This window comes from Chiloscyllium punctatum, chromosome 45, assembly GCF_047496795.1.
Source record: "Chiloscyllium punctatum isolate Juve2018m chromosome 45, sChiPun1.3, whole genome shotgun sequence".
Lineage (NCBI taxonomy): Eukaryota > Metazoa > Chordata > Chondrichthyes > Orectolobiformes > Hemiscylliidae > Chiloscyllium > Chiloscyllium punctatum.
In genome coordinates, this window is record NC_092783.1 from 40,538,468 (window position 1) to 40,550,737 (window position 12,270).

A 12,270-nucleotide genomic window follows, 5' to 3' on the forward strand; every position below is an offset into this window, starting at 1 on the left:
GCAACACACAAAAGGAATTGATCAGACGCCTTTTAAAGGGAGCAGGTTTTCTGAGCTGACAACCATCCCCTAAATAGTTCCTTTTTGTATGGAGTCAGACGATCTTGATGTCTCAAGGCTCTCTCTCCAGTCTGAGTGGACAATAGTCGCGTTGTGCCCGCCCATTCCCGAGGATCCCTGGATGTGATTGATGGGTGTGGATGTCACTCTAGCGTGGACTCCCGCCCCCTCTGAGCAAGGTTCGGTTGCCTGACAATCAGCACTCTGAGCTACTGGAGGCTGACTTCAGATGTAGCATTGCGGATTTGCAGCGACTACAATGTAACACAGGATGTTGCAATTGCAATCATGTCGCTACCCTCTCGATCCCGTTAACTGCAGGATGACACGATTCAAGTTCTGTGAGAAATTTACTTGTATTTATTTATACCTCAAACACACTGCGCTGCCGTCTCAGTAGGTCAGCGATTTTCCCTTTCATTGAATGAAGCTTGGAGAGCGCACGCTGCACAAAAATAATGGCGACTAATCAAGACGGCTGTAGTGTCAAAGTCGCTTTAAGGTAAGACAGCTTCTTATTTATTACAGCGTTGAGTCGGTGCCAAGATAGTACAACAGGACAGTAAAACGCTTAGTAATCCATTGTGTGTCTGCTCTGTGATGTTGTGCCCCATTGCTTGCTAGAATAGGTGATGGAAACTTAATTAATTTTGCATTTTTAAATCAATTGACTCTTTGTACCATTTTGTCATTGACTGCATTCTGACTCCAATGCAAACAGTTTCATATTGACTGGTATTGAGTTCTTGCTTGACATTGATAATTCGCTCTTTTGATTTGGTTGGCTGTAATATTTGGTGACAATGGATTATTTTAAGAAATAATGACTTGTGAAAAAAAAACTAGGAATAACCATTTTTAGTCATTGGGGAACAGCATTGAATGGCACCACCCATGTTATTGTGGCACATTTGACACCACATTCTTTCCAAAGTATACACTTCTGCACAGATCATTTTGCCTCAGCTCTACTCTTCAGTCTTTGTTCATCATAGTGAGTTCTGTCCATGCAGGAGTTAACATGGAGAATATTTTGAATTATTATATAGATATGGAAACAATATCATATGGGGGGAGAAACAATGCGTCACTGCTTTGTTTTCATGGGTTTAAGATCATAGCTAACTCAAATGAGCTGTGAAGGGCTTTTTGCTAATCAGATGAAGGGAGTGTAAAGTCAATGGCATACTATAATTATTTTGTAATATCTTTTCCAGTATTTGTACCCCCCCCCCTCCAAAATGGTGACAGTGACAGTTTTGCAATGTCGATCACTAGCCAAGAAACATTTAATAATAAGTATACTGTGAAATATGTTCTTGATGTTTCATAATGACTATTATGCTGCTCCTTTTAATAAATTTTGATTATAGTAATCTTTTTTTAAAAAAACTGTGAAATCTTCAAATGGAGTAATGGAGAATTAGAACAAAGGGCTTTTGCTTTGGCTGAAGCATTTTGATCAGAAAAGTGAGAATAGAATTATTATTACAGTTTTATTAAATGCAGAAGAGAGAAATCCTACTCGGGAACAACATAAAGACAGGAAGGCGGAGTGACAAGAAAGATGTGATGACAGACGATTGATTGCATATGATTTAATTTGTTCTGTAGCTACTGACCTTGGCTGTCTCCCAGTTGTAAGCCCATTCAGCCATTTCACAAAATGAGTTTTAATTTTATCTTATATCCTAAATGGATAATTTATGAGTCATCTGTTTCAAAGATAAATGGAAAATATAGTTTCTGTCAAATAATAATAAATCAGCTTCAGCTTGGATGTCATAGCCTGCTTTTGTTAACATTTTACTTATGGTTTGACCTAGGACCCAACTTCACAAAGAATAGGAATTCCCTTTTAGCATCCAATGAAATATGGATCATGATTGTAGGGATCAGAAGGCACTAAATTGATTTACATCTTTATGAATAATCAATTTTGCCTAGTGACATTGAAATAAATTGGTTTTTGAAACCTCAATCACAATATCTGTGTCTAGTTCTCTGCACTGTGATCTCAGAATTTGTACAGACATTGCCCCAATTGTGTATCAGGGAGAAAAATTGTATCTGCTCCTTGTTATGAAAAGGGTATCTGAACTAAATCTATCCACACTGAAGTCACTTTCAACTTGTTTAATCAATGATTGCTCTCTTTTTAATGTATGCAGCAAAATTCCTGATTTCTAAAAAACTTATTCACCTGGCTGAAGGCAGAAGTTTTATTTAAAATAAAGGTTTCTAGTGTATGTAGTTTTCCCGCTTGGGTTTTGTGTATGTGTGTTCAAATATATTTTATTTATTATTTTCTGTATCTCACACTAAAAACAAAATTCAGTGTGACATATTGTTTGATAACATTAGAACACAATACAAAGAAAATGTGAAAGTGTAATTACTGACAAGAATCCTATTTCATTTTTTGATTATCTTTTCAATACTGGTATCAATGAGAAATGGCTTGTTGGAACAAATTGACTTGAACAATAGCACAAACCTGAAAGTATTTATGAAAAACAAAAAAAATCTGAAATGATTAGAAAGATATTACATTCTAGGAGGCTGGAGTGCTAAACAAAATGATGAGATTTAATTTTTTGTAAACATTATTGTATAACTGAGTTATTTTATTTCAAACCAAAACTCAATTTCTATCAGCTATCTTGAAGCAAAGCAATTGATCTATGATAACAACATCGATTTCTCAGGTGTCACACTGATAGAATGCCTGTTTTGGCATACTCTGGCATTAATGAATTCAGTGTGCAGACATTACTTCCTGCCATCACTGTTCAAAGCAGCACAGTAAAGAATCAGGAAGTGTCAGTAATATTGCAATTACAGGAAGGATATAGGCCTGTTGGTAACTTAAAACTAAACTTTTATACTGTCATGGTACGTGATAAGAGTTTATCTGCATCTGTTTTTGAGAGGAGTGATTGCAAAAAAAACCTCAAATGTTTACAAAACAAACACATTCAATTTACACAAGGTTAGATTAACTTTATCACTGTGTGTATATAAATTTTATGTAATAGAAAACACCATACAGTATATTAATGGGATCCAATTACTGAAAATGTAAAATTTTAAATTATGGTGTGTTTATTTCTTGTAAGATAAACTTATATTCACCCTGGTACAGGGATAGGGTATATATCAGACTGTTAATAATGCAGAATGGATGGGCAATTTGACTATCATCTCAGTTTATCTGCAACTGAAGTGTTAATTTTAGCCATGCTGCACACGGAGGTGATCAGAAGACAGCATAACAGAACAGTACAGCACAGAACAGGCCCTTCAGACCACGATGTTGTGCCGACAAAATATCTCATTGATCTTAATGCAATGCACCTCCCATCTCTGTTATGAGTGATTGGCAGAGACCAAGAAGAGAAAAGGATGAGATTTGAATACTTTTGAAATTTAAATGAACATTTGCCCTGCCAACTCATTCTTAATGTTCCTATCGTTGGCCAAAATAAATATCTTGAGCTGAAGGTAAAAGTGAATACTTTTTGTGTTCTGAATTGGACCTCTCATTTTGGTATCTGATGCAGCTCAGTAAGTATTACTTTACTTTCAGCTTAGGTATCAGACTGGGATTTGAAAACAAAATCAAGATTTTGCATGAAGATGAGGAGGAAAGCTCTCTCAAGCATAACTGCTGTTTGTGTTTGTGGGATCTTGCTATATCCAACTGGTAGCTGCATTCCCAAACACTATAACCCTGACTATAACTCAGATGCTTTGTAGTGTCTTTGGAAAGAACTGTATAAATACAAGGGCTCCATTTTCTTTTCCAAATTGAAGGTGCAATTTAGAGCAAAAAAATGCATTAATCTGGTCATACTATTTGGCACAAAGGATAATTCATTAACTCAGTTTTTGTTCATTGCCAAATTTTATGGATTTATGACTGCTAATCGATGCGATAAAGTGCACAAGAGAATTAAGTTAATTACTGGCTTTTGCCTTTTCTCTCCACCTAAACTGAAGTGCGTAATCTCTAACAACTGTAAAATCCTAAAGTTAGATTGTTTGCGCAATCAAGTATTAAGTCACAGACTAAAATTGGCTAGTGCTAAAACTTCATTTGATAAATACAGCATTTGCTAAAACTAACTTAAAAGTCTCTGGTGATTTCATAAATTCAGAGTTCTGCCCAAAGACGATTGGCTCTATTCAGTGACTATTCAGGATGTTACTGTGAAGACACACTTTACATACAAGGATCTGCTCTTTGAATATTTCAGATCAACAAATTAAAATGTAAGTTACTGAAACAAGGATGACTGAACAAAATCATCAGATTACTATATTCTCTGGAGTGAGGAACAGTGTTGTACTTGTTTCCAAAACAGTATTTTCATTATTTAGCATTGTTAAAAGTAAGAGGAACTAGTGTTTAAGAACATGGACAGAGGATAAGAAGTTATCTGCCCCTTAACTGCACACTTCTAATATCTCAGATACCAGTTGAAAGGAGTGGTGACACTATGAACAGCCCAAGGTTTCTGATTCTGCTCTCTTCCCTGGTAACTTATTCTTAACATCGCTATTTAAATAAGAACTAACCTGCATTTATAAAGCATCTTGGGTCATTCCACAGTTTCACAACTGCTATATCCAGGGACAGCTACTGTTGTTCATGTTTGCAAACACAGGAACAAGTTTTTGCACAGCTATGTCCCATGAGCAGCAAAGATGAATGACCAAATAAACCTCTTCTTGTGGGCCTGGTTAAAGTATAAATATTGATCTTTGTTTTTGTTGCAAAATACCATGGGATCTTCTACATCACTCTCGATAAATAAATTGAATGTAAATTCAGCGTTGCGTTATCAAAGATGCCATCTTTTTGAGACTTCAGTGTTGAGAATATTGCATCATCAGCGTAGAGAGTGGGCTAATGCACAAGTGTGAGGCTTGAAGACAGTGTTGTGAGTGAAAGGCAAATAAAACATACCATCTCAAAATTTATGCACAAATTATGTATTGATGGTCGACTTTTATATCTCCAGCTCCTATTGCTCTAATGTGGTGGTCTGTTTCATCTTCTCAGCACTGAGTTTCCAACTCTGTCCTTTTTCTTTCTAGATTCCTACATTTTGCTAGCCTTTCTTTTCAGTTCATCCTTTATATGAGCTTAATCTTTGGATTTGTTTTCTACGTTCTTGCCAAATAAGCTATGCATTATTGTATGATAGTGATTAGACCTGAATATAATTTGTATATGTGTGGTTCAACTACTATACTCTCATCAACTTCGATCCTGAAGATTTATCCTCGACTGCTTCCAGCTGATAGCTTATCCTCCCTAAATAAGGAAGTATATCAGGTTCCACCTGAGACACCCAGTTCACTAACTATGGCAGGAGATCCCACAATGGAATGAGAGAGAGAATAAACCATATCTTCTTCTGGGATTGCCAAGCCTGTGAAGCGAGGCTTTTAGCCAGACATTTATGATTTCACTTGATTGTGGGTTTTGCTTTAGCTTTTACAGCAGATGGCACCTGCAAGTTAGCAAGAGGTAAATCCAGAAGAAAGCACATGCTGACCTCTATAAGAAATATGATTCAATTAAGGTATTTGAGGCCATATGGGATGCTGGTGCATTGAAATCAAGAAAGTAGATTTTTGCAAAAGAACCTTAGAATGAGTGACAAGATTGCTCCTCTGTCTCACAATGGGGAAATGGAGATGGAGGTATATGATTTGTGAATTCTATGCCTGATTTATAAATAAAATATTTAGTCCTCTGACCTTGGAAAATAAATCAACATTTCATACGGGATCAGAAGCAGAATTTGGCATTGAGGTTCAATTGACTTCGTTGCAGATAACCAGCCAGTGGCCTTCAGAAAGATCATAGGATAAGTGTAACTTGGAATTTTGTCATGTAGGAATTTTATTGCAGGCGAACATCGCTGCTGACAAGGTCAGCCATGTGGACCTCCTAGAAAATGAATTCCCCAATTACAGCTGTTAATCTGGCCCAATGAGGGACCCCTGGTTGACAGATCAAAAACAGGAATGTCAGACATGCTGTCACTCTGAGAGCTGGCTTTGAGGGAGCTGGATCAGTGTCAAGAATGTCCCATGTGTAAATAAAGGGTGACTTGGTGACAGGATACTGGTCTCGATGGTGTTATTTCACCTGCAATAGGATATAACGCCATAGTTAGCATTTCAGACCTGTCAGGAAATACCTGGGTATTGATTTTCTGGCTGATGTTGACCTCTGAGAAGTTTAATTTAGATTGTTGTGTCCATTCACATGATGATAGCCACTCTGCTTGGGATGTTTAACATGTTTTTTTTAAATAGTGACTATTATGTGTTGAAATTTTTAAAATTATCTTTGCAACACCTCTTATGAGAGTGAGCAGTACGTGAAATGTTCAGAAACAAATGCCTTTTGCTTGTATCATTCAACTTTTTCTTTTTAAATAAATTAAAACCACTCTCTGTTTATTTCCTTGAAGTCTGTGAGATTTTATATTTATTTGGAAATGCTACGTTTTCATTTCTGCCACCATCTAATTGAAGTCAAGGAGGATACCTGCTTCTCGTAAATATTTTGCTCCTTCAAGCCTCTAATTAAAATTCATTTTAAGGAATATAATTTACACCTGGCTTTAATTATGGGAAGTTTCTTTGTATAATGTTAACATATGAATTTATAAAACTTTTGTTTAATTTATAAACTGGTGTTTCATGAGTTTAGTGCCTATCTCTAACATTCAGAGTGAAAGAGTTATGATACTCTATCAGGGGATATCATACTTGGAACAAAAGCTCCTGAATGAGAAGTGCACAGTTGCTACTGCAGTGCAGCTTTTCAAAGCTTGAATTCTAGAAGGTGAATTAGGTCACCCACTGGTTTTGTATCATTATCAACCATTTGTCCCACTCATGATCCTCTAATTCATCAGCAGTGGCACCATTTGGTGCCATTCCTTTTGCACTGTCTACTCTAGGAAAATGCCAGATGGTATCTGATTGCAATCGTCTAGTCCTGATTAAAATCACGAGTGTGCAATTAATAAAGTAAGTTACATTGAAATCTCATAAAATACTTAGTTGTGTTTATGAAACACTTGTCAGAGCATCAGCTAACATCTTTGAGTGAGATAATGTTTTAGCAATGTTCAGCCAGCAATTACAAATTACCTCTCAGGTGGCTTTTCGTGAAATACAATGAACAATTGAAGTTAGTCCAACTGCACATGTTAAAACTAACCAATGAGACTTAGCGTGATTTGATGTGACGTTGTGGGTTTGTTAATAATACCCACTTTCACCACTCCTGAAATTCAGAATTAAGGGGCAGGTATCTAAAATAGGAGAGAGATTTGAAAAGCAGAAAGAAATGTAAGTGTTAGGCTTGCAGACAGCGCAGTCTTGAGCAGAATAATTTGAGATCTGAGTTCAGATTAGATTAGATTCCCTACAATATGGAAACAGGCCCTTCGGCCCAACCAGTCCACACTGACCCTCCGAAGAGTAACCCACCCAGAGCCATTTCCCTCTGACTAATGCCCCTAACACTATGGGCAATCTAGCATGGCCAATTCACCTGACCTGCACATCTTTGGACTGTGGGAGGAAACTGGAGCACCTGGAGGAAACCCACACAGACATGGGGAGAATGTGCAAACTCCACATAGACAGTTGCCCGAGGCTGGAATCCAACCTGGGATCCTGGTGCTGTGAGATAGTAGTAATCCTAGTCAAATCATTAAACTTTTCCTAATCATTAAATCATTAGGTATATGTGCAATATTTCTGTTGATGTCTGACTGTCTCATTCCTGATGAAGGGCTTATGTCTGAAACATCAATTTTCCTCTTCCTTGGATGCTACCTGGCTCGTGCGTTTCCAGTGCCATACCTTTGTGACTCTGATCTCCAGCATCTGCCATCCTTGTTTTCTCCCTGTATCACCTCTGCTCACAACTTTTGAGTAGTTTATCTGGATATCTTTGTACCGACTTATGAGATGGTGAGGTCTGTCCTTCCATTAATAATGACAGAAAAAGCTGGAATTAATCAATAGATTTGGAGAGAAACAGTGTGTTTCAGATCATGGACTTTTTCATAAGAATCTTCTGCTCACTTTATCTCCTAGAAGTGTTTGAAAAACATGGACTGTTAGAGAACCTCTTTTCCTTTGTCATTCAGAGAAACCTTAAGTGACCTTTAAGGGCTGGAAACACCCTTTAACTAGCTTAAGGAGTATCCAGTACCTTGTAGCATCGGCAGCCCGTTTTTTCTTTCTAATGGTTTTCTGATCAGTTTTGGTTCTTATCTGCACCTATGTAATTGGACACAATGTCAATTCTCAGCCACAAATGCACTCCAAAGTTTCTGTTGCTCTTACCAAGAGATAAGACTGCTGTTATTGAAGTATTTGGTGTGTGACCAAGTTTTAAGATCAAAGGATAGACTGAAGTTATTGCAGGAGTATAATGCATTTATTGTGTTTGTGAATGGCGATGTGTTGCTAAATATTAGCTGTTGAAATTTAATGTTAAAGTAGCGCAATCCCTCCAGAGTATTATGAAGCTCAGATGTTTTCAAAATCTTGTTTAAATATTGAATTGATTACTGCTAAAATGTATAAGACATATAATGCTTGAAAAAGAACTGCCATAGCCACTTGGATCTTGACTTCAGCTTTTGTGCTAACCTGGTGAAAAAAGAGCTGAATTCTACAAGTTAGAAGAGAATGATTGCCTTTGACATCAAGGCAGTATTTGACTGAGTGTGGCCTTAGAAGCCCTAGCAACGCGTAAATGATTAGAAACCGAGGCAAATGGTGTGCTCGTTGGAGGTCATTCATCTCAGGATAGGGCGTAACCACAGAATTCCCTCAGGACAATGTCGCAAGCTAAATTGTCATCAACTGCTTCATCAATGATGTTCACTTTATCATAAGATCAGAAGTAAGGATGTCTGCTGATAGTTTTACAGTTCACTAACATTCAAAACTCCTCAGTCTATGCTTGCAAACATTCGGACCTGGACTAAGTAGCATCTGTATTCCACAATTGACAGGCCGTAACTCCAGGAAAGAAAAATCTGGTAATCTGTGTTGATGTCCAACTGTTTTATCAAGTTTGAATTGCCGATTATAAAGATCCTATGGTTAATGTTGACCAGAAATTAAACTAGATGAGCCATATAAATATTGTGACTTCAGGAGCTGGTCAGAGACTGGGAATTGTCCAGTGATTAACTTGCTTCCTTACTCCCTAAAGCATGTCCACTATCTAAAAGGCACAGATCAGAGTATGATGGAATACTCTCTCACCTAATGTTTGAAGCATCAACAATACTCAAGAAGCTTAGTAGTACTGACATGAATAGCATCCCATCCAGCACCTTTAGCATTTATACCCTCTATTGATGCCTGTGCACCAGTAATGTTGCTAGTGTTATATCAAATGCATGACAGCAAGTTGCCCAATCTTATTCAACAGATGTAATATTTCAGGTCAGTGACCTTCCATCAGAACTTTCCAACAAAGGGTGTCATTTTCATACTTGAATCACATTCATGCTATTGGGATGGAAAGTGGATCAAGATCCAAAAATGTTGGCTGTGACTCCCACATAGTAATTTTTGGAATAGGTGACTAATTAAATGAGCTCCTTGGGAACCCAGTCTAATTGAGGACAATGGATTTGCTCTTAAATCTGATGTACCAATAGGAGGTCATTCAATAACTGTAGACCTGCAATGCTACAATCTTTATGGAAGTATAAAGCTGTCTCCTTTTCTGATCCCCCTGCCACAGAGGATCACAAGTGTGGCATACTTAAACATCAGGGGGATAGCTCCTCTCCCATCCTCCACAGTAACAAGCGCCGTTGTCATTGTGACTGCACCTTGGACCAGCTGTTATCTCTGGATGAGCTGACAAGGCCCTCGTGTCCTTAGAAGAGAATGAAACTACTGAAAGCGACTGCTTACCAACTGAGTTGTAGACAGTTCTGTAGGACTTGATTGACCAAGGACTGCTGGAGGTGAACGGCAGTATGCTCCTGGCAGGGAGCTTGTGTGAATCCATAAGGCCACCCTCATCGACGAGTGGAAGGGGAGAGACAGAAAATTAGAAACTGATGACCAATTTCACTGTTGAATGTCAGTTTTAAAATCCAGTCTAAGATCATTCCCAATTGGGTCAGGTGTTCCCTGGGATCAGTGATTCGCCCTAACCAAACCAGTTACAGCACAGATCTCTGAGAACCGTGTGGTGTGTGTGTGTGCCCAAAATTTGTTGATCTTCCAATATAAAGCGTTGACCCCAACAGTGTTGCAGACTGGCACATTCCAAGATCCAGGACTACGTGCTGAGAGGCGTACTAAAACTTGAGACAGCTGCTGCAAAGCTGCAAGGGGGAAGACCACCACCTAAGGTCTTTTTGCCAAAGTACTGTGAGGGTCTGTTCAGCTATTGTCTCTCCCTTTGCCTCAAAATATATTTAAATTGCGTCCTGCGTGAAGAGGAAATGTCTTGGGTTGCAACTGCGGGCGATGTCAGTTTCAAATGTTTTTCTTTATATGCAGAGACTATAGAACTACTTTAATACCAGTGTATGTAGATAAAGATAATTTTTTATGAATAAAAGATTTTCTTGCAATTAAAAACAAAATGGGACTACATATTCCACACTGAATGGAGTGACAGATTCCAATGCCTATCTGGTCTGCCACAGGGGGGCTTTGCAGACATCCTCCTTACTTTGATGGAGAATTCATGTGCTGGCTGGAAAAACGCAGGTATTGTCGGGAAAGAGTTCGTTATTAAGTTCTCGGGGGGTTTGATTCTTTACCTCCTGCAGCTGGTCAGGAAACCATTCCCATTATCATTCCAACTCCTGCGTAATCCTGCAGAGGTGCAAATCTGCTGTAGAGTTCACCTGAAGGGATTTGTTTCTTGTTTTTGAGCCCTTCTCTCTGCTCCCTTCCCCCCCCCCCCCCCCCCCCCCCCCCCCCTCCCAACCCCTTCAGGTTTGGCTGCATAGGCCATTGATAATTCAGACCTTGGACTCTGTTTGTCCGACCTGCTGAGCTTTTCAGCGCTTTCGGTTGTCATTTCAGGATTACAACATGTGTTGTCCTTAGTTTTTGGGAAAGCCATTTGGTGGGAGCATACTATGTAAAACAGGTCAGATAAGTATTCCAATAAATCACTCCTTGCCCCTCAAACAAAAATCAGTTATTTTTCATTAGGTTGTGCAAATTTAGCTTCGTAGTTGGAAATGGATCTGAGCATTAGAGGTGTCGGCAAAAGCAGATCCTTGTTACAAAATCTTTTCATGTGAGCACAAAAGAGACTAAATTGCAACTTGTATTCCACTTTAGACTGCATTAGTTCCAGTCATTCTTTTTGTGGACAATACATTAAAACTGTGGTCCAGTCTCTTTGTTAAATCATCAAAATGAACCAGTGCATTTCAACAACAATTGATTTGCAACTTGGAAAAACCTTGAAGCACGTTTTGTGCATTACTTTTCATCACTGATTTCAGATCTAAAGTTACATAATAAAAGATGTAATGGTGTAGATCGCTTTTCCACAATCATTATCCCAAGTAAAGATCTAGTTCACAGTCATGTACTGTATTTCATAATTCACTGATATCTCCTGCCACAATGCTGGAACTAGAAGTTGCTGCTGCTGATGTCATAGTTCTGGCAGTATGTTGCTGCCTCACAATTAATGCCCCACTCTTTGCTTCACTCGCACCCGCCTTGTCATTGCCTTCGCTGCCCATTCACTTGTTTCACTCACCGCTCCTGTTTCTGTTCTGCTCTCTGTTTCCCTCACGGCTTCACTTGATGCCCTGTTCTTGTTGCCCGACTCTCTTCTCTACGTAATTTGCTGCTTCTCTTGGGAAGAGGAGCAGAGACAGAGGTGGGAGGCAACAAGTGCTCAATGTTTGAGAGCAGGGGCTGCACAATGGTCAACAGAGGGGCAGTGATGGAAAGTTTCGATCCTACCTTCTTCCCAAGGTCCACAAGCCTGACCATCCTGGCCGACCCATTGTCTCAGCATGCACCTGCCCCACTGAACTCATCTCTACCTACCTCAACACTGTCCTATCCCTCCTAGTCCAGGAAACCCCACATATGTTCGAGACACCACCCATGCCTCCATCTCCTCCAAGACTTCCGTTTCCCCAGCCCCCA

General features: G+C 38.9%; 1 protein-coding gene across 5 annotated transcripts in view; it reads left to right on the plus strand.

The window, feature by feature from the left end:
- The first annotated feature begins 237 nt into the window (after nucleotides 1-237).
- The window catches only part of kif21b (kinesin family member 21B), a 182,227-nt gene continuing 170,194 nt past the window's right edge, over nucleotides 238-12,270 (plus strand). For 4 of the 5 annotated variants that reach the window (XR_011955396.1, XR_011955398.1, XR_011955399.1 and 1 more), the window contains exon 1: nucleotides 239-562. Coding sequence is in view for 1 of the 5 variants with exons in the window: in XM_072563572.1 (XP_072419673.1) it covers nucleotides 519-562 (44 nt within the window). In the remaining 4 variants the exon portion in view is untranslated. Of the gene's footprint in view, nucleotides 563-12,270 lie in introns of all 5 variants that reach the window. The other variant, XR_011955397.1, reaches the window with a different exon arrangement.